Here is a 20,542-nt window from a genome sequence, read left to right on the forward strand (position 1 = left end):
CTGTGTCAAATATTGTCAGGAAAACATCAAAAGATGGCATTTTCCTAAAGCCCTCAGAATTTTCCGAAGCGATCCAATAATTATATTGAGCTGAACTTGTTGAGATATTCAAATTACCTAAATATATTAAAATGAGAAATATAATATGTAGATGCCTTTTTAGTAAGAAGGACTTCAATGATAAAATAAAGTTCTGCTAAATTATAAATAAAAATGTGTGCACAGTTTACCCTTAAAGACGCTGCTTCAATTTTAACATTAAACCCTTTACAGTTAATGTTCGGATATGTCCTCTTCAAGCAGTACATGACGGCTTCAGAACAAAGCGCTTGAATATCAGATCCACAATATCCAGGTGTAACATCTGCGAGTTGCTCAATAAATTTTTGAGGTGGTTTATATTTCCAGTTGTTGGTGTGTACCTAGAAACAAATATATTGTACAATGTACATACATGTATAACTTATATCTGAGCATGGACAATCTGTATATTGAAATCATTGTGAGGTAATATAGGCGAGACATGAATACTCCAATGATGAGCTTGGACGCGGGGAAAAATGAAGAGGAATTGTGGACAAAATGTAAAAACATCATAATTGAGAAGACAGACATATTGGGGAAAACCAAACTAGTTAAAAAAATCGAATGGTTCGACAAGTAGTGCCAAGATATAACCGATAACAAGAATAGATAATACCTAAAGAAAAATTAATTAGGATGAACAAGAAGAGCAAAGAGGGATACCGGACTCTAAGAAGGAAGAAAAAATATAACGTAGAAGAAAAAGGCAATTTGAGGAAAAATAAATAAAAAGCATAGAGGCGCTAAGAAATCAAATGAAACTTGAAAGTTCTACAGAAATCTAAACAAAATGAGCAAAGAGTTCAAGCCAAGAATAGAGAGCTTTAAGGATGGAGAGAGAAATATCCTAAATGGTACGGCCTCAATCTTGAACAGATGGGTTGAATTTTTTGACCCAAAATTTAATGGCCATCGTATATTAGAAGCAAATAATACCTTAGCCGACCGAAATGATTCGAATCTATTCAACCCAAACAAAAGAACCCTTCACTAGTGTAATCGAGTGTAATCCCGGTGCAAAACTTTTAAAAAATATGCAGAGATCTCAAATTACGCCAGTCAATGGGAGCAAGAATAGGATATTACCTCCGAATTCTATCCTACTGAATGGATTTTAATGAAATTTTGGGAATAGCCTCTACTTATCTCCTAATTCAAAGTCTACCCTATGCCGATGTGTGCTTATATCTTGGGGGTGGTTCCCACCCCTTCTCAAGGGTGGAAAAATTTTTGGTAAGATAACCACGGAATTTGCTAGAGCACCTAATTCTAAGCAAAAACTGTTCTATATTTTTTTTTGAAAACTCGTTACTTTTTGAGTTATTCGTGGTTGAAAATTGGCCATTTTCATTGAAACATAACACCTTTCGAACAGTTTTTTTCCAGTACCTTAAAAAATATGCATCTAACTAAAAAACTGTATAAAACATTTTTGTAGGTTATAAAAAACAAAGACACACTTGCCTTCATAAATCTTCTAGTTATAATACAAAAAGAGTTATGCTAGGTGAATAAGTTTGTTTTTTGCTACATGCTCAAATTGGTGTATTCAACTTGAAATAACAGAGAAACGGTCGATTTTATGTGTATAATGCTACTAATACTTTTTGTAGTGCTTAAAAAGACCTTTAAAATGAGCAATATTAAACGTAAATTACATTCAAACTAAGCGAGATATCTTGCAAACAAAATTGATAACTAATGTATTAAAAAAAAATGAGAAGTAATTTTAACCCCCATCCACCAAAATGTAAATGCATCATTTTCCATCTACAATACCTTTTATAAGAGTGTTATTTCTATGTTTAAAAAGTTGGACGAGTTTAAAATAAATGGTTTAAAAAAATAATATCAAATCATTTTTAGATTTTCTTAAAAATCTTCTTTTTCTCCATGTAACTTGAAAACGATAACAGATACAGCAATGAAAAATAAAAACGAAATTTTAATACTAAAAAACTCTATATTTTTGTATCATATCTTTTTTTCGTATCTCTTATCATTTTCGAGTTACACGGAGAAAAAGGAAGATTTTTAAGGAAATTTAAAAATGCTCTCTATAATTTGATCTTACTTTTTTCAAAAATCCTTAATTTTAAACCTGTCTAACTTTTTGAACTTAGAAATAACACTATAATAAAAAGTATTTTAGAAGGAAAACGATGTACTTAAATTCTAATGGATGAGGGGTTAAATAGACTTCTCATTTCTTCTTAAAATACACTAGTCATCAATTTTTTTGCAGCATATCTCGCTTAGTTTGCATGTCATCAACATTTAATACTGCTCATTTTAAAGGCCTTTTCAAGCACTACCAAAGTTATAAGTACCAATATGCACCTAAAATAAACTGTTTCTCTGTTATTTCAAGTTGAATACACCGATTGGAGCATGCACCAAAAAACAAACTCTTCTCACCTACCATACCCATTTTTCTATTATAACTAGGAGATTTTTATGAAGGAATGAATCTCTTTGTTTTTTTATAAGCTACAAAAATATTTTAAATAGTTTTTTTGTTAGATGCATAGTTTTTAAGTTATTCGCAAAAATCCGTCCGATAGGGTAGCATTTTTCAATGAAAATGGTCAATTTTCAACCACGAATAACTCAAAAAGTATTGAGTTTTCAAAAAATAATTATGGAACAGTTCTTGCTTAGAATTAAATTCTCTAGCCTTTTCCGTTGCTGTTTTATCCAAAAAAATTTCACCCCCTAGATTGGGCGAGAAGCACCCCCACGATAAAAGCGCACATCGGCATAGGGTAGACTTTGTTTCTTGAGCCATTCCCTAATTACTGTGAAAATATCAAGTAAATCGATTTAGTAGGATGGAATGCGGAACCAAATACCCTCATTGACTGCCCTAAATATTATGTATCTCATATTTTTTTTCAAAGAGTTCGTGTATGACATTAAAGATCTCATTAATATTATTTGGTAAACAAATATGTAATAATACAAAAGATACAACTTGCCTGAATTATTTCCTTTCGTGCTTGAACACCAGGTAGAGGAAAGTACAATTCTTTATCAAACCTGCCTTTTCTGCGAAGAGCCGGATCTATGGCTTCTATTCGATTGGTAGCTCCTATGACGATCACGCCAGGCTTTGAGTCTAATCCGTCCATTAGAGAAAGTAAGGTTGCTACCACGCTGGAATGGATGTGGTCGTTTTTATCATTCCTAGTTGGTGCTAAACCGTCCAGCTCATCGAAGAATATCACTGATGGTCTGCTTTTAACAGCCTATTTTCAAAGTATTTCAACAACTCATTAAATTGTGATTAAATTAACAACAACTTAAAAGGTTTTTTTTTTATTTTTACTCTGCATGCCAAGTAGAGACATTTATCATACTACACATTTACATTAACTATAATTTTTTTTATATTCTCATACTATAATAAATCAATCATGATTTCACTACCTGTATCATAATGAACTTCATTATGATACAGATTTTCATTACGATACAGATTTTTAACCAACAGCATCGCGATATGCATTTGCGATGAAGGTGCCACCCGCGCAGTGGCCAAGGGCGAGTCAAATACATACGCTTTGACAGTTCTCATTATGTAAACAAACTGACAAACTACTGAATTTGTTTGCGTTACAAAATTAATAAATTTGAATATATTTTTTGTTGTGAATGATCATAAAAAAAATCGTGTATATAGCGTGCATTTAATTATCATTATGAAGCTCTTACTCTATACTCACTTCATAATGACCATCATTAAATGCTCGTTGCATAATATACTATTATATTACCATCGTCATTAGCATTAGCCGTTTTGATTCCATTGCTGAACATAGGCCTACCGTAAATAATTATGTACTCGATCTAGTCAAATTCTTTCTCAAAATCTACAAATATTATATTCTATAAGTTTCTCTGTCAAAGACTTTACTACTTGTATGTGGTCATTCGTTCTAAAGCCACTCCTAAATCTGGCTTGCTTTATGGCTGGCGAAAATCTAGCTTAGGACCAACTTTGGTAGCAATTATTATTCTCATAAAAATTTTAGTTAAATATTTTAACGCCACTATTCCATTTTTCTGGTATAATTCCTTTAAAGAAGCAGTCATTGTAAACAGTTGTTAAGGCTTTTATGACGCATTCGCCTCCTAATTTTATCATTTCACTTACGATGCCATCTTCTCCAGGGGCTTTGCTGTTCTTCATATCTTTTAAGGTTGATACAATTTCCTCTTTGATTATATCCGGAAGTCATCTGATCCTTGATTTATATTACTGAGATTTCTACCTCTGTAATGTAACTATAGAACGTTCTACCTATGTGTTCTTTGATGATTTTCAGGATCTCGTGGTATTCATATTGCATGTACTTGTTAAACTTTTAAACTACATATTCCCCGTTTCGCTCTTCAGCTCTTAACTCATCTTAGAACTTTGATTATAGCTCAGTAAATGAAAATAAAATCAAAACGCAATTCGTACGGGTTGGAATAAATTTTTTATCAAAGTTTAAATCAAAACAAAAGATATTTTCAAGAAAGTATATGATTCATATGAGGGGATCATTGTTTATATAATTAAAAATGGGTAATTTTTGCACAAAATTTACTTTTTTAATTGCTGCGGTCATTCATCTTTTTATGAAAGACTTCACGATTTTTTTCTGCAAAGCTGAAGAAACAATCTTTTATATGAGCCTTACTAAATTAAATTTGGTCCTTAATTTATTTAAATAATTGCAAGTCAAGATTGAAAAACAAATTTGCCAAAAAATATTATTTTCATTATAAATAGGCAAATATTAAACATTTTATTTTACAGAAAAAGTTGCGTTGTGTTACCATTATAAATCAAAACTAAAATTGGTTAAAAAATATTCAGAAATTTGTGAGATACTTATTTTTGTTTATTAAATATTACCATATTTTCAATTGCAAAAACGCGGTTGTCGCCGATAGAGCATACAACTTTTTAAAGTCCCATTTTTTTACTTTTATGTATATTTTCCGTAAATGCATTGAGAAATCAAAATTTCAATTAATCTCCCCTCCAAAATGGCGTTTGAAAAATGTTGTAATTTGTTTAAAATTTGTTTTTTTTTAATTTGAAAAGATGTTTCGATATTCGTGTTCCTTATAATTTTTCACACACTTACAAAAGAAATAGTTTTTCTAGGAGAATTTTTTGCCGAGAAAGCAGTTCCACATTTAAAAATTCATAATTTGCTTCTTTATCAATATTAACATTTAAAAGTGCATGATTACATTTATCAAGCCTACTACATATATGTATTATAAATAGAAACTTTTTATATCCTGGGTTTTTCGGTCTTATAAATAAAACACTTTGTTATGGCTTAAACGTTTCGGCTACATGCCATTTTCAATAAGCACTTTAATTAATAATAATTAACATTATATAAATAGAGCACTAAAATTTACATTGCACTTGTTAACTTGTCGTTTTGTTTTGGAATGCGAGCTTGGCTCTTGAAAACATATGGCAGAATTCAAATTGCCGTCCGTTAAGGACCGTATTCAAAATTTTTGCCAAAGGTACATATACAAAAATAAAATCAATTTATTAAATTATGATATATATTGGAGAGATCCTTGATGTCAGTTTTGTTGTTTATACAACGTTGATCTTTCTTTACATGGATCATCTCCAATATACATCTTTTGTTATAGTTTTGTTCTTTTTCTAAAATCTGTACATTTTCAAAATCAAAAGCATGGTTTTTTTCATAATTTAATAAATAATTCATAATTTAATAAATTGATTTTATTTTTGTAAATGTACCTTTGGAAAAAAATTTTGAATACGGTCCTTAACGGACGGCAATTTGAATTCTGCCATATGTTTTCAAGAGCCAAGCTCGCATTCCACAACAAAACGACAAGCAAACAAGTGCAATGTAAATTTTAGTGTTCTATTTATGTAATGTTTATTATTATTAATTAAAGTGCTTATTGAAAATGGCATGTAGCCGAAACTTTTAAGCCATAACAAAGTGTTTTATTTATAAGACCGAAAAACCCAGGAATTAAAAAGTTTCTATTTAAAAATTCACGGTCAGGAAACAACAAAGCTATAATATGTATTATACCTACATGTAATAAAAATTGTAGAATATTTTGAAAAATAATGACTTTCGTAGATACCTTCGTAGATCCCTGGTAGTGTCAAGGGAACCCATAAGATGCAAATTAGTAATTAACAACGAACTAATTGAACAAGTCTCGAGATTCCAATATCTGGGAATCGAAATATGTAATTATGGAGATGTTAAAGAGAGCGCCCGAAAGGAAGCAAATATAGCCAATTACGTATCAGGATGTCTGAGGGATGTCATCTGGAGAAACAAAGATATGAGGCTGGAAGGGAAAGTACGCATATACAAATCATGTGTAAGACCGATCATGACGTACGCGATAGAAACAAGATGTGACACAGCAGAAACCAAGAGGATACTGAGAACATCAGAAATGAGAACGCTGAGGTCAATAACTGGGAAAACACTGAGAGACAGAATACCGAACGACAGAATAAGAGATCTCTGTAATATACAAGATATAGTACGGTGGGGAAGACAGAGACGACGAGAGTGGAATCAGCATGTGACGAGAATGGACAGCGAGAGAATAGCCCGTATAGCCAGGGATTCGAAGCCAACAGGCAAGAGACCAATAGGAAGGCCCAAAAGGTGGCGAGATAGCTGGCAGTCAACATCACAGCTATGAATACAAGCTCAAACTCGGTAAGGAACAGGCCAAGAGGCCTATTATAAGAAGAAGAAGAAGAAGAAGCAGCTACCTTAAATAAAATATTTTTGCCTGAAAATTGGTGGAGGATTCGTTTGCAATGTATTCGTTAATATTCATTCATTCATTCATTCATTCATGAAGCATTACAAACGCCGTGGCATTTAAAATCCTATTCTTGGATGAGGTGGATTACTCCTCTGTCATTTTATAGCTTGCTGTGTGTCTTTGCTGTTCTCGTGATCCATTTCTTCCTATCCTTGCACTGAACTTTCCAATCTTTCACATTCATTTCTCTTATGTCTTCTTCTAAATCATCCAGCCATCTTCTTCTGGGTCTTCCTCTGCACCTAGGCCATAGTGGTGTCCAGTAAGTTATCCGTCTCAGCATATTTGATTGTGGGCATCTCTGTATATAATTCGTTAATATAATGAGCGAAATTCATTTTTTTTAATTCGGGGTAGCATATAAAAATAATGACATCTGCATAAACCTTTCGGCAATAAATATTCATCAATTTGTTATAAACAATGTTTTTTTCAAAAAATTGGTATTCTATAATATTGTCAAATTTGACAGAAAAGATAACCACAAAACAGTATTAAAACAAATTTTGATATTAAAAAATTAACAAAATAGTACTGAAACAGGATTAAAATTTGTTAAAGAAACACAAAAACTTCTTTCGATAATATAGTTGAAATAGATTTAAGTGAAGATTTAAATTACATATACAGCGTGTCTACTTAAGTTGGAAACATATGGGAAACTTTTTTATTATTAATTTTACGAAAAAAAGTTATACTTTATAAAAAGTTCTGCATGCCCCAAAACTTAAGATTCAATCATCAGATATCAAATTTTCTCAATATTATACGAGGTATGTCAAAAAAATATGAATTTCGGTCAAGGATAAAGTACCTTTATTTCTCTCAATATCGAAAATTCTTATGATAAAAAGTTGTTTGGAATTAAAAACTAAGATCAAATATGCAATTACATGCTTCTAATTGGAAAAAAAAATTCTCAAAGTTATGGATACTCAACATCGTTTTTAATTATTACAAAAATATGATAACTCGTTTATTATTCATTTTATGAAAAAAAGTTATTCTTCATAAAAAGCTTTGCATGGTCCAAAATCTAAGACACAACCATGATATATCAACTTTTATTAATTGTATACGAGGTGTGTAAAAAAATATGAAATTCGCTCAAGATTATAGTACCTTTATATTTCACAATATTTCAATTAGAAGGATGTTATTGCATATCGAAACATAATTTTTAATTCTAAACAACTTTTTAATAACCGTTTTCAATATTGTGAAAAATAAAGGTACTTTACTCTTGAGTGAAATTCATATTTTTTGACATACCTCGTATAAAATTAATAAAATGTGATATCTGATGGTTGCATCTTCGGCCTTAGGACGTACAGAGCTTTTTATAAAGAATACTTTTTTTTCGTAAAAGTAATAATAAAAGAGTTATCGTATGTGTAATAAATAAAAACGACGTTAGTATCAATAAATTTGAGAAAAATTTGGAAAATATTTTTTTCAAATTAGAACCATGTAATTGCATATTTGATCTTAGTTTATATTTCCAAACAACTTTTCATAATAAGAATTTTCGATATTGAGAGAAATAAAGGTACTTTACTCTTGAAAGAAGTTCATATTTTTTGACGTACCTCGTATAATATTGAGAAAATTTGATATCTGATGATTGAATCTTAGGTTTTAGAGCATGCAGAACTTTTGATAAAGAATAACTTTTTTTCGTAAAATGTATAACAAAAAAGTTTCCCATATGTTTCCAACTTAAGTAGACACGCTGTATAATGACAATTATTATGATGATATTTATAGTACCTATGTACCGATGAAAATATTGATGCCAATGAATTAAAATTTTTAGTAAAATTTATACGTATAAATTAATAATAAAGAATAAAAATTATTTATACATACACAATTTTTACTATATCTACCTACCTGTTATAAAAGCTTATAAAATTGCATGTAAACAGTGATGAGCGCGCTAATAACCGGCAAAATAACGCAAAAGAAGGAAAACATAATACGTTGTGAAATAATGATGTGAGATAAAAGTAGTAGAGGTGGGAAATTATTAATTGAAACATATAAATCTACATTATTTTGATAGTTTCTCACCTTTAGACGTATCGGAGCAGTTTGGCAACTGCCACTTTGACAAGAGAATTTTATAAAATTCTCTTTCTCAACGGATGACCGTTTGACTCTGATACGCATAAAAATGTGAAACTATCAAAATAATGTAAATTTATAGGTTTCTATTGATATTTTCCCACCTCTACCAGTTTCATCTCTTTTTATTTCACAACGTATTATGTTTTCCGTCTTTTCCGTTGTTTTTCTGGATATTAGCACACTTATCACTGCATATTATTGTAGGTACCAAGAAAAAAAGTTTTTTTGTTTCTTTAACAAAATGTTAATGTTAAATCAGTAATACTTTGTTAAATTTTTAATATAAAAATTTTGTTTTATTACTGTTTTGTGGTTACCTTTTGAGACAATTTTTATGGTATCACAATATTAGAGAAAGAGATTTTTGAATACAAATTGGCTTATCAAATAAATGATTTTGGTTTATCAAATTTAATGCAAAGAGGGTCATGCAGAGATATTGTTTTTATAAGTTTCCCCAAATTAAAAAAAAAACACTAAAATTGACCCATTAACGGAGATATTTCAAACAGGCAAAAAGTTTTTATTTAAGTTCGCTACAAATAATCATTATTTTTCAAAATATACTACAATTTTCACTATCTTTATAAATGTTATTGTTAAACAGTGACAGTGGTGGGGGAAGATATCGACCTTCTGGTCATTTTGGTTGGCCTGTGTAGTCCTGGACACAAAAAATTTGTTTTTTCTGAAACCAGGAAAAGCAAAGGTTTCGCAAAGCTTCCACAACCCTCATCTGGCTGCTGAAAGAATCTTGAATTGACCATATCTTATTCCTACATGTGATGAGTGGTTTTAATACTATTTCTGCGTTGTTTAATCAGGGAAAACTGAAATTCCCTAATGTCTTGCAGAAGAATACAGACTTACAACCAACCATTGAGGCTTTTAAAGACCCTAATGCATATTAGGATGAGTTTGCCACAGCAGGAAACGTGTGTCTCGTGACCCTATATGGAAGAAACAAAGAGACAAGTCTGAACATTGCCTCATTACCCCCTACCGAATCTGCTGCACGAGAACATTCACTTAGAGTTTACTATTAGGTGCCGCAATGGTTATCTTTATATCAAGCCACACCTGACGAGCAACGAAAAGATCCAAGTGAGTGGGGTTGGAAAAAAACTACTAGTGGTCTCGTGCCAGTGCCAACCACTTCGGACCCTGCACCAAACTCACTACTACGGTATATTTTTTGTAAATGTTAAAAGGGGTGCCAACGCCATTGTGGATGCAGGAAAACGAGCCTCCATTGTTGCCCAATTTTCACATCATGCGAAGGACTGTGTAACAACGTTAAGCCCCCGAAGAATAGCTCTGATATAGAAGTAGAAGAGACTGAAGAAAGAGACAGAGGTATGTAGAATCTCACAAGTTATTTCGTAATCATTTATTTCTCCTGGATATATAATAATCATAAGTCAGTATCACTACCTCTTTTATTATCCAGGAGAACGAACCCTGGCGCTGACGATGTAGAAATCAGATTCTAAGCCAGGATATGATGCCATCGAAGAACCTCAGCACAATGCGGAATGTATGTTTAATCTCAGAATCTATTTTGCAATCATCATTTCTCCTTTAGAACTGACACCATCTCTTTTATTTTCCAGAACAAGCAGAATATTTTCCAGACCCATCGCCACTGGAGAACCACAGCAAGGACCTTTTAAAAGACTACGGCTCATTAGTCTGGGCTGATTATCGGAGAATAGGTCATTTTTGGGAAAAGTTATTTACCAGCAATTTTATTGCTGGAATCGAATCTTATGATTGTATATATTAATAGAATAGGTATGCAAAGTCCGCAGATAGTGTGCTACTTTTTTTATAAACAAAATGGCGCCCAAAAATCGTTTTTTTTTTCAATTTTTGCTCTATAACCCCAAAGATTTTAACTTTACACCAAAAATACTCAAATAAAAATTCACCGCAATTAAATTCTGCATAGAGACGTGTTTTTTTCAATTTACTTCGACGAAAACTTTCCCCGGAAAAAGCGGGTTTTTCCAACAAAATCTTTAGTTTTCAACTAAACTTTTAGATAAGTAATTGTTAATCACAAAAATTGGAATAAATCCTTTGTAAAAGGTATAAAATTTATTAAAATCCCTAAAGGGCTACATCAGAACAAAACGTTTTCGATTTTATTACAAAATCAGCATCAGTGTAAGACCTAAAAGTAAGTATAACCTATTTTATTAATGTAAAATTGATATTTAAATTCTGACTAAGGTTTAAAACAAGTGGTTATACTCACAGTCTGGATGCTAGCTGAGCCACCAAAGAAATATATGGGTAATAACCCTTCAAATATAAAATGTATGCTTTACAGATGCATATTTACTTAAAATGCCTTGTGGTGGGCAAAAGGCAACAGGAATAATGCCCTAAGATAAGGTATTTAAATTCCCAACATGTGGGATGCAAAAAAATTTTGAGTTTACATTTCGATGACTTTATGGCAACTGAACGAAATTTGAGTGATGTTTCTGAAAGGTGTCAAAGATCAAACCGAACAATGTGACATAATGGTTACCATGTATTACCTCAGCCAACTGATTGTGATATGATATTTTTAAAAAAATTTTCCAACAGTAATAACTAACATCAACAAAGATGTGGCTATAATAAAGTTTACCCCAATTTTGTAGGTTGTATTAAATGATTTTTATAATGTGGATGGAGCAGTTGCCAGATTGTATGCAACCAACTATACATAATAGTAATGAAAATAAATAAATTAGCGGAAATGGATCCATTTATGTATAGGAACATCTGGGACCCAGTAATTAAGTGGGAAAATCTTTTTGCTAAAATGTTTTATTTATGTGTAAAGGTTGATGATTGTGGTTCGAATTTAAAATGGAATCGAGTCCAACTGTGTTGATGAAAGTTGAGTTTACTATGAATGAAAAATGGTTTAAATGTACTAATTGTAAGAGTAAATTAGGTAGTCTATTGTGTGTGGAGGTCTGATATCACAGTAGTGTTGAAATTATGACAAGTAGTATAATTTACAAGAGGAGGCTGATATGATATAAAGCTATGTAGGTTGGTTGGCTAAAGATAGGTGTGTGTATTAAATTGAAGTGAAAACAAGGTATCAATTGAACTCGTAACTTGGGTAGAAATGATAGGTCCTTTTATGTAACATAAACATCTAGGACTAAAAGGGTTCCAAGAATTAGGGTACATTTTTAACAAGTTACTGAGTTAAATTGAAAAGGTTTAAAATTGGATGGATGTATGAGGGTGTTTTGGAATACAGCTGGCATTGTTGGTAAATATCAGTTAATAACTAATGAAAAATATATGGTTAGATATCAATATTGTGATATCAATTGTTAATCAATAATTAAATAACTTGGTAATGTAAAAGCCCCTTTCACATAGATTATAATTCCAGAAGCCGATGGAAATTGAATAGACAGTTTAGCAACAATTGAATTGTTAATTAAAAATTTACGGTCACTATAATGACGACAATAATTATGATGCATAAAAATAACTATGATTTTTTTATAAAAAGGTACTATACCTATCTAATGTACTTTACAGAATTGACTTTGGACAATTTAGGCGCCCTCAGGAATATTTTAAAATTATAAAGAATTTTTTGGCTTATTCGCGGTGTGCAAGTACTTGAAAGGGAAACGAGAAACGACCGTGCGCGAGTCGCGGAGAAATATTGCAACTATCTTAAATAATTCATATTGTCAATTGAAATTGTCAATTTGACGTATATTTCATACATTCTGTCATTGAAGCAGAAAAATTATATATTGCTCCACAATATTGATATGATATGCAATTATTATATAAAGGTAAATTTAATTAATTGTATTTTGCTTGCAGTACTGCATTTTAATAACTAATTTTATTTACTACATACAATTGTTTACGTTTGCATAACATAACCTGCATTTTATTTTTTCTTCTTATTATTTTTTTGGACTATGGCCTTGACAATTATCCAGCAACCAGGACTAATATAATTGGCCAATATAATTAAAAGTGCGAATAAAAGTACAGAGCGTAGAAATAGAGGTCGCTTTGCCGAACTTGCACGGTCCCAATAAACAAATAGAATATCTCGGGAAATATTAAACTAAATTAAATTATAAAAACGGTATTCGAAAAACAGCGGCAGGACGCTTCTTCTAAAAGAAAAAACGTTTAATTATGATGAGTAGTTCCTGAGATACAACCAGTCAAAGTTGACCGGAATTTACGACAAAGATATAAATAATAGGATCATAATTTTCAAACCATCACTTTTCTATTTTTGTTCTCTTTCTCTACGCCAATTTTTATGTCCTTAAAGTACTCATAACATATATTATTATAATAAAAACTATCGATAATACGTGTGAAAATTGCCAAAAATAGCAAAATTCCAATCAAAAGTTAGGTTGGAGAAAATGTAACCCTCAAAGTTCAAAATCGGTATACGTTAAAAAAATGCATTTTCTCGGTTTCCCATGGAGCAATTTCCTTCATTCTTTTTTTGTTCCCAAGTAACTCGAGTAGAGCCATCGAAATAACGCATTATTAAATGTCAGACTTGTTTTTGTTTTGTTATAATAAATTAATTTATTTATTATAACACAAAATTTTAATGTGTTTAAATAAGAATTGTTTAAATAATTATACAGCTTTCAAATGAGAATATTTATGTTTTTAACTTTAAAAGGTACACTTGCAGTAACTTTATCTAAAAAAAGCCTACAACTGGAAAAAATATTTAGTTTACTGTCCTTATAAATAAATTAATCTATTATAACAAAACAAAAGCAAGTTTGACATTTAATAATTCATTAGTTCGATGGCTCTACTCGAGTTATTAGGGAACAAAAAAAGAATGAAGGAAATTGCTCCATGGGAAGCCGAGAAAATGCATTTTTAACGTATACCGATTTTGAACTTTGAAGGTTACATTTTCTCCAACCTAATTTTTGATTGGAATTTTGCTATTTTTGGCAGTTTTCACACGTATTATCGAGAGTTTTTATTATAATAATATAGTTATGAGTATTTTAAAGATATGAAAATTGGTGTGGAGAAAGAGGACAAAAATAAAAAGGTGATGGTTTGAAAATTATGATCCTATTGTTTATATCTTTGCCGTAAATTCCGGTCAAATTTCATCGATTGTATCTCAGGAACGACTCGTCGTAATTAAACATTTTTTCTTTTAGAAGAAGCGCCCTGCCACTGTTTTTCGAATACCGTTTTCAAAATTTAATTTAGGTTAATATTTCCCGAGATATTATATTTGTTTATAAGCCAAAAAATTGTTAATAATTTTAAAATATTCCTGAGTCCGCTTAAATAGTCCAATTTCAATTCTGTAAAATACATTAGATAGTTACAGTGTCTTTTTATGAAAAAATTATAGTTATTCTTATTCATCGTAATTATTGTCGATATTATAGCGACCGTAAATTTTTAATTAACAATTCAATTATTGCTAAACTGTTCATTCAGCTTCCATCGGCTTCTGGAATTATAATCTATGCGAAAAGGGCTTTTATATTGCTAAGTTATTTAATTATTGATTAACAACTACCTATCTAAAAGTTTAGTTCAAAATTAAAGATTTTGTTGGAAAAACCCACTTTTTCCGGGGAAAGTTTTCGTCGAAGTGAATCGGGAAAAACACGTCTCTATGAAGAATTTAATTGCGGTGAATTTTTATTTGGGTGTTTTTGGTTTAAAATTAAAATCTTTGGAGTTATAGAGCAAAAATTGAAAAAAACACGATTTTCGGGCGCAATTTTGTTTATAAAAAAAGTAGCACACTATCTGCGGACTTTGCATACCTATATTATTAATACATACAATCATAAGATTCGATTTCAGCAATAAAATTGCTGGTAAATAACTTTTCCTTGTATTTTGCTAATTAGCCCAGAGTACATATAATGTTATATTATACACCATTTTGTATTTTAATTTGTTTTGTATTTTAATTTGTAATGTTAATAACCACGATATTTTAAGTTTTATTTTGTTAGAGTCCCGATAACAAAAGTTAACCATTTTAACTACCTAGGATGTTGGATAAACGAGACACTAAATCCGGATGAAGAAATTAAAACTCGTATAGAAATTCCAAGAGGAGCATTTATGAAACTTAGATCTATTCTTAGAAACTCTCATCTGAAATTACAACTAAGAAATCAAGTTCCTAAAATGTTATGTGTATCCTGTTCTACTATATGGATGTGAAACCTGGACCATAAAGGTTTACATGATAAACAAATTAGAAGCCTTCGAGATGTGGTCGTACCGTAGAATGCTCAGAATATCTTGCGTTCAGCGCATTTCAAACACAGAAGTCTTAAACAGAGTAGGTCAAGGCGAAGGTGACTTAATCAAGATGATTAAAAATAGAAAACTTAAATAACTCGCGCATATAATGAGAGGTAGCAGATACAGGATGCTGCATTTAATGATCAACGGAAAGATCGACGGAAAAAGTGGACTATTTTATGCCGCGCAAGATCGAGAACAATATCGGCAAATTGTCATGGAAGCTACCTACGCCTAAAATTTGGGCACGGTACTTAAAGAAGAAGAAGAGTCCTACCTTTAGTGATGCTGTTTATAAAATTTAGACCTTTTTTTTCTTTTTAATTATTTGTGCGGGAAACTAGAAGAAATTTATCAAATGATAGCATTCTAATAAAAAATAAAGTTTTGAAATGTAAAAAGTGGGTTTTGCAGAGACCGTTAAAAATTGGCAATTTTCAACTTGCACTTTAGACCAAACAGTTCGTCTGAGTAAAAAAATAAATAGTGATATTTGTAGAGAATTTTAAGTACTTTAATTTATGTTAACATACCATTTACTCTGAGTTAATAGTTTTCGAGATTTAAGCAAAAAAGCGGGAAAAAAACAGATATTTTTGGCTTTTTTCGCCATTTTCTCAATGTTCCGTCACGAAATTTTGTCCGCAAACCTCATATTCGGATTCAGCAGCCCAAAATACATATATAAAGAAAGAAATTTGAACTACCCCAAAACTTTCCCACTAGGGAACTGGTAGAGTACAAATTCACTGAATTATATCGGTAACAACCGCGTTTTTGCAATTGAACAAATGGCAATATTTAATAAACAAATTAACTATCCCATAAACTACTGAATATTTTTCAATCAATTTTTTTTGCTTTTTAATGGTACCACATCGCAAATTTGTTTTTCAATCTTGATTTACAATTATTTAAAATTTAAATAAATTACCGGCCAAATTTAATTTAGTAAGTGTTATACATAATATGAAAGATTGTCTCTTCAGCTTTACAGAAAAAAATTCGTAAAAACCTTCATACATATTTAAACAATGATTTCATATGAATCATATACCTTCTTGAATATATCTTTCGCTTTGACCTAAACTTTGACAAAAAATTTTGATTTACATGTATTTTAATTTTATTTGAACGGGCTATTAGTCTTTTTTTTGTTCTATGGTAGGTATTAATTGGTTCTTTAGTGTTAAAGTTATTTATGTTTTCCTAACGGCTTTTGAAATTGTTTTGTTTAAATCTGTTAGTTCTGATGTGTTCGTTGTGTACTTATCTTTTATTTTCCTTCTCCTTCCATTGGGTTTATTATGTCTTTTGAGTTTTTCATTTTTTGCTTCTCTTGACACTCTTCTTTCCCTTATTTAGGACGCCCACCAACGATTCGTTAAGTTGTTAAATCTTGGTTTCATCTATCACGTCTTTCTATAGGTTCCTATCTATTTACTACTGATGTGCCCTGGTGGCAGTAATCGCAGTAAATGTGACATTTTGATTCCTTGTTAGCAAATTTCTTCGTTCGTTCTTTACTACTATATTCACTCACACCCTTCTATAGTTGAAGCAAATGACAATATTTTGAATATTTCAAATATGTGCTCTCTGAAGACACTCAAACGAGGGTTGAAACTAGTTAGAGTGCTTTTGGCGCTCTCTGAACTAACTAAAATAAGACGGCTGTGGTTTCGGTTCACAACGAAATGATTATTTATAATTTTTATTAGTTCTACTCCTATCCTGAGTATTGGGAACTAATCTTTGTTGGAATTTTACCGTGCTGGACAGGCGGGTAGTGAGAAGCAACCTGATAGATCTTCCTTGGCCTTCTTGGCTCCGGCAATTCGTTGGTTTGTAAATATTAGAAGCCACGAATGTTGTAACCAGATTAGCTTTAATAAAGTTATTTTTAATATTGTTAATATTAAAAGTAAAACTTACGTTCGTCTTTAAGAGGAAACAGTAGCGATCAACAGGTAGCGAAAACGCGTTCCAAGATTGCGGCTGTCATTTTGAATATTTTTTCGAGATATTTGGCACACATATTCGTAATATAATAATGAATGGCGGTACACAGCCCAATTTGAAAAATATATTAATATGTGGAAATTACTCTGTAATTAAATACAATATTAAAAAAACGAGGCTGTACCGCCATTAAGAAGAACAAAAAAATACACTTTCTTCAAATAAACTTTTTTATCCGATGCCTAGATTTTGTGTCATTTTGGAACTACTAAAATTTTTTATTTCATTGGCAGTTCCAAAATGACACAAATCTAGGCATCGGATAAAAAAGTTTATTTGAAGAAAGTGTATTTTTTTGTTCTTCTTAATGGCGGTACGGGCTCGTTTTTTTAATATTGTATTTAATTATAGAGTAATTTGCACATATTAGTATATTTTTCAAATTGGGCTCTGTACCGCCATTCTTTATTATATTACGAATACGGGTGTCAAATATCTCGAAAAAATATTCAAAATTACAGCCGCAATCTTGGAACGCGTTTTGGCTACCTGTTGATCGCTACTGTATCACCTTAATAGATAATAAAATCTTTCGTTTGTGGACCGAGGCCGGCGGCCTGAATTTTAGTGGTTCAGAGAGAACCAAATATGTGCTCTGTGAAGAAACCCTAACAAGGGTTGAAACTAGTTAGAGTATTTTTGGCACTCTCTGAACTAACTAAAATAAGACGGCTCTTGTTTCAGTTCACAACGGAATGATTATTTATTATTAATTCTATTTCACTTAACTTTTTGCTTTTATCTCTGTTTACAGCTTATTTTTTGCTTTTTGCGTTTTCTGCTATATATTTTAACATTTCTGGGCTAACTTCATAGTTCCCAAGAGCTTTCCCAGTCTTTATCTTACTTATTACTTCCTCTAGTTCTACTTTATATATAGCTTCTGTTTCCTCAGTGTTATATTCTGATTCGCCAATTAAGATGGTTTCATCTTCCTTTGTCGTTCCTTGCTTTCTGTTTAACAATTTGAAATGCTTCCTCCATGTTCGAAATGTTTTAGCTTTCTTTCTTTGTTACTTCGTAGGGTTTTCAGTGTAGGTAGTAGATAGTTCAGTTTTTTATAAATCAATTTTCAATTTTTATACCGGCTTCTTCCATTTTTTCTCCGAACTTAGCTCAGCGTTTTTTTCTCATGTTTAACTATTTCTTTAACTGATTCATATTTTTATTACGCTTTATTTTGTATGTATTCTTTCCACATATTGTTCTGATGCTATTTATTTATTGCATTTATGCAATTTACTATTCTAATCGGGAAATAAGCCACAATTTAAGTTGAAAAATGATTTTATTGACGTTTCGACTTCCACTTCGGATATCGTTATTAAAATACAAAATATCGAAATACAAAATACACAATATCTTGTATTTCAATAACGACATCCGAAATGGAAGTAAGTCGAAATGTAAATAAAATTATTTTTCATTTTTTTTTAAAATTTTATAATGGCTTTGGCTTAGCCATATAGCCAGACTATTTGTTTTTGTATGGTATTACAATAACAATTAATTTAATCATCTAAGCCTACTTATAAACTAAATTTCAACTTAAATTGTGGCTCATTTCGCAATTAGAATAGTAAATTCTTTCCACAGTTTCATCTTTTCTCTTTCTAGCATTTTATTATACCATGGTGTCCGTTGCTCTTTTCTATTTTATTTTTTGTGGTCCCACATACTTGTTTTGATGTAATCATCACAAGTCTAAATTTTCCTCATTCTTCTAATACTATTTCTTCCATTTCTATTTCCTTGTCCATTTTCTTCTCTAACTCTTTCTCGTATCTGATTTTTATTATTTCTTCCTTTAGTTTTCGTTGCAAAAAAACTTGCAAATGCATCTAAATTTCAAAACGGGCTACAAATGTGAAAAACTGAAAGTGAGTACTAACATGTACAACACTATGTACAAATTTTGCTTATTTTTCCACAGCCTGATTAAAATTTTTAAAAACTCCAGAAAAACTTATTTTATCTACTCTATCTCATATTATGTATGAGTTTTTAGTTTGTGAAAACCGTCACTATAGATAGCAGTGCGTGAAGGGTTTAACCCTTAAACGCCTAACCTTTTATAGGTTCCATATAAGCCCAAGGGTGGGTAAAAAATATCCACCTCGCAAATAGCTAATATATTTATTGAGAGTTAATACAAATGTTAGAAAATGAATTAAACAGAAGAAATGGAAAGAATCTTATCCCTAGTAAACACAGCATCTTCTAAAATATTAATATAAACGATGTACAAACCTTACAACAAAATTACGATGTATATCAAAATTAACAAACCAGTAAAAGTAAGTAATTCAGATTTGTCGATTTTTTCGACATTCCTCCTTTACATCCTCATTAGTGTGGCGAATAATTATGTCGATTATGTAATTATACGTCGATAATTATTATGTGTATTATGTTTCTGCCAACGAGAAATTATATAGAAACCTTTACCCAAGGGTGGACTTTTTGTGCCCACCCATATTTTGAATTCAAGATACTACTTTTTTTTTTAAATATCGGTAGAACCAAATTAACATTCGATAAAGGGTCGTCTTTTTAACCATAAATAATTTTTGAAAAATTTTGGAACACGTAATAAATATGTTATAAGGGAATACACACTAGGTGGACATTTTTTATCCACCCTTGGGCGTGTAAGCGTTAAAGTTTAAAGTGTGCGTGAAGTAACAATGTATTTCAAATGGTATTTACTTTTTCGCACTGTTTTTTGGCACACTTTCATATAATCAAATATCCTTAACTTTCGCGCTGTCATGGTGATGAGATGTGAGTAATAAATTACAACAAAAGATTTGGCAGTTTTGTGATTTGAAAGAAGTTTGAATTTTTATATGTCAAAGTTCTAAAATTTGTAGAATAGAAATGTATCCCAATGACGAAGAGTTGCAGTTTTTTTATTTGTTTATCGTAGATAAAATGTTGTATGAAACTGTGCGTGAAGTACTTTTTGCGCACTTACGCGATGTATAAATAGCACTCGCTCCGCTTGTGCTCTAAACATCGCGTGCATATACATCGCGTTGGTACGCAAAAGCATACTTCACAAACTGTTTCATAAATAACTATTTACGATCTTACTATAGTGCAACACTCAACATGGGACTAAAATCCT

The 20,542-nt window shown here is 31.1% G+C and overlaps 1 protein-coding gene across 1 annotated transcript in view; it reads right to left on the reverse strand.

Annotated features, from left to right (window-relative positions):
* Positions 1-20,542, reverse strand: part of LOC114335737 (ATPase family AAA domain-containing protein 2-like) — a 97,608-nt gene that overhangs the window by 69,876 nt on the left and 7,190 nt on the right. Inside the window, exons 3-4 of the mRNA XM_050653328.1 lie at positions 3,063-3,332; positions 231-422 (exon numbers count right to left, since the gene is read on the reverse strand). Of these exons, the coding sequence (XP_050509285.1) occupies positions 231-422; positions 3,063-3,332 (462 nt within the window). The remainder of the gene's footprint in view (positions 1-230; positions 423-3,062; positions 3,333-20,542) is intronic.

Source organism: Diabrotica virgifera, chromosome 6 (assembly GCF_917563875.1).
Source record: "Diabrotica virgifera virgifera chromosome 6, PGI_DIABVI_V3a".
Classification (NCBI taxonomy): Eukaryota; Metazoa; Arthropoda; class Insecta; order Coleoptera; family Chrysomelidae; genus Diabrotica; species Diabrotica virgifera.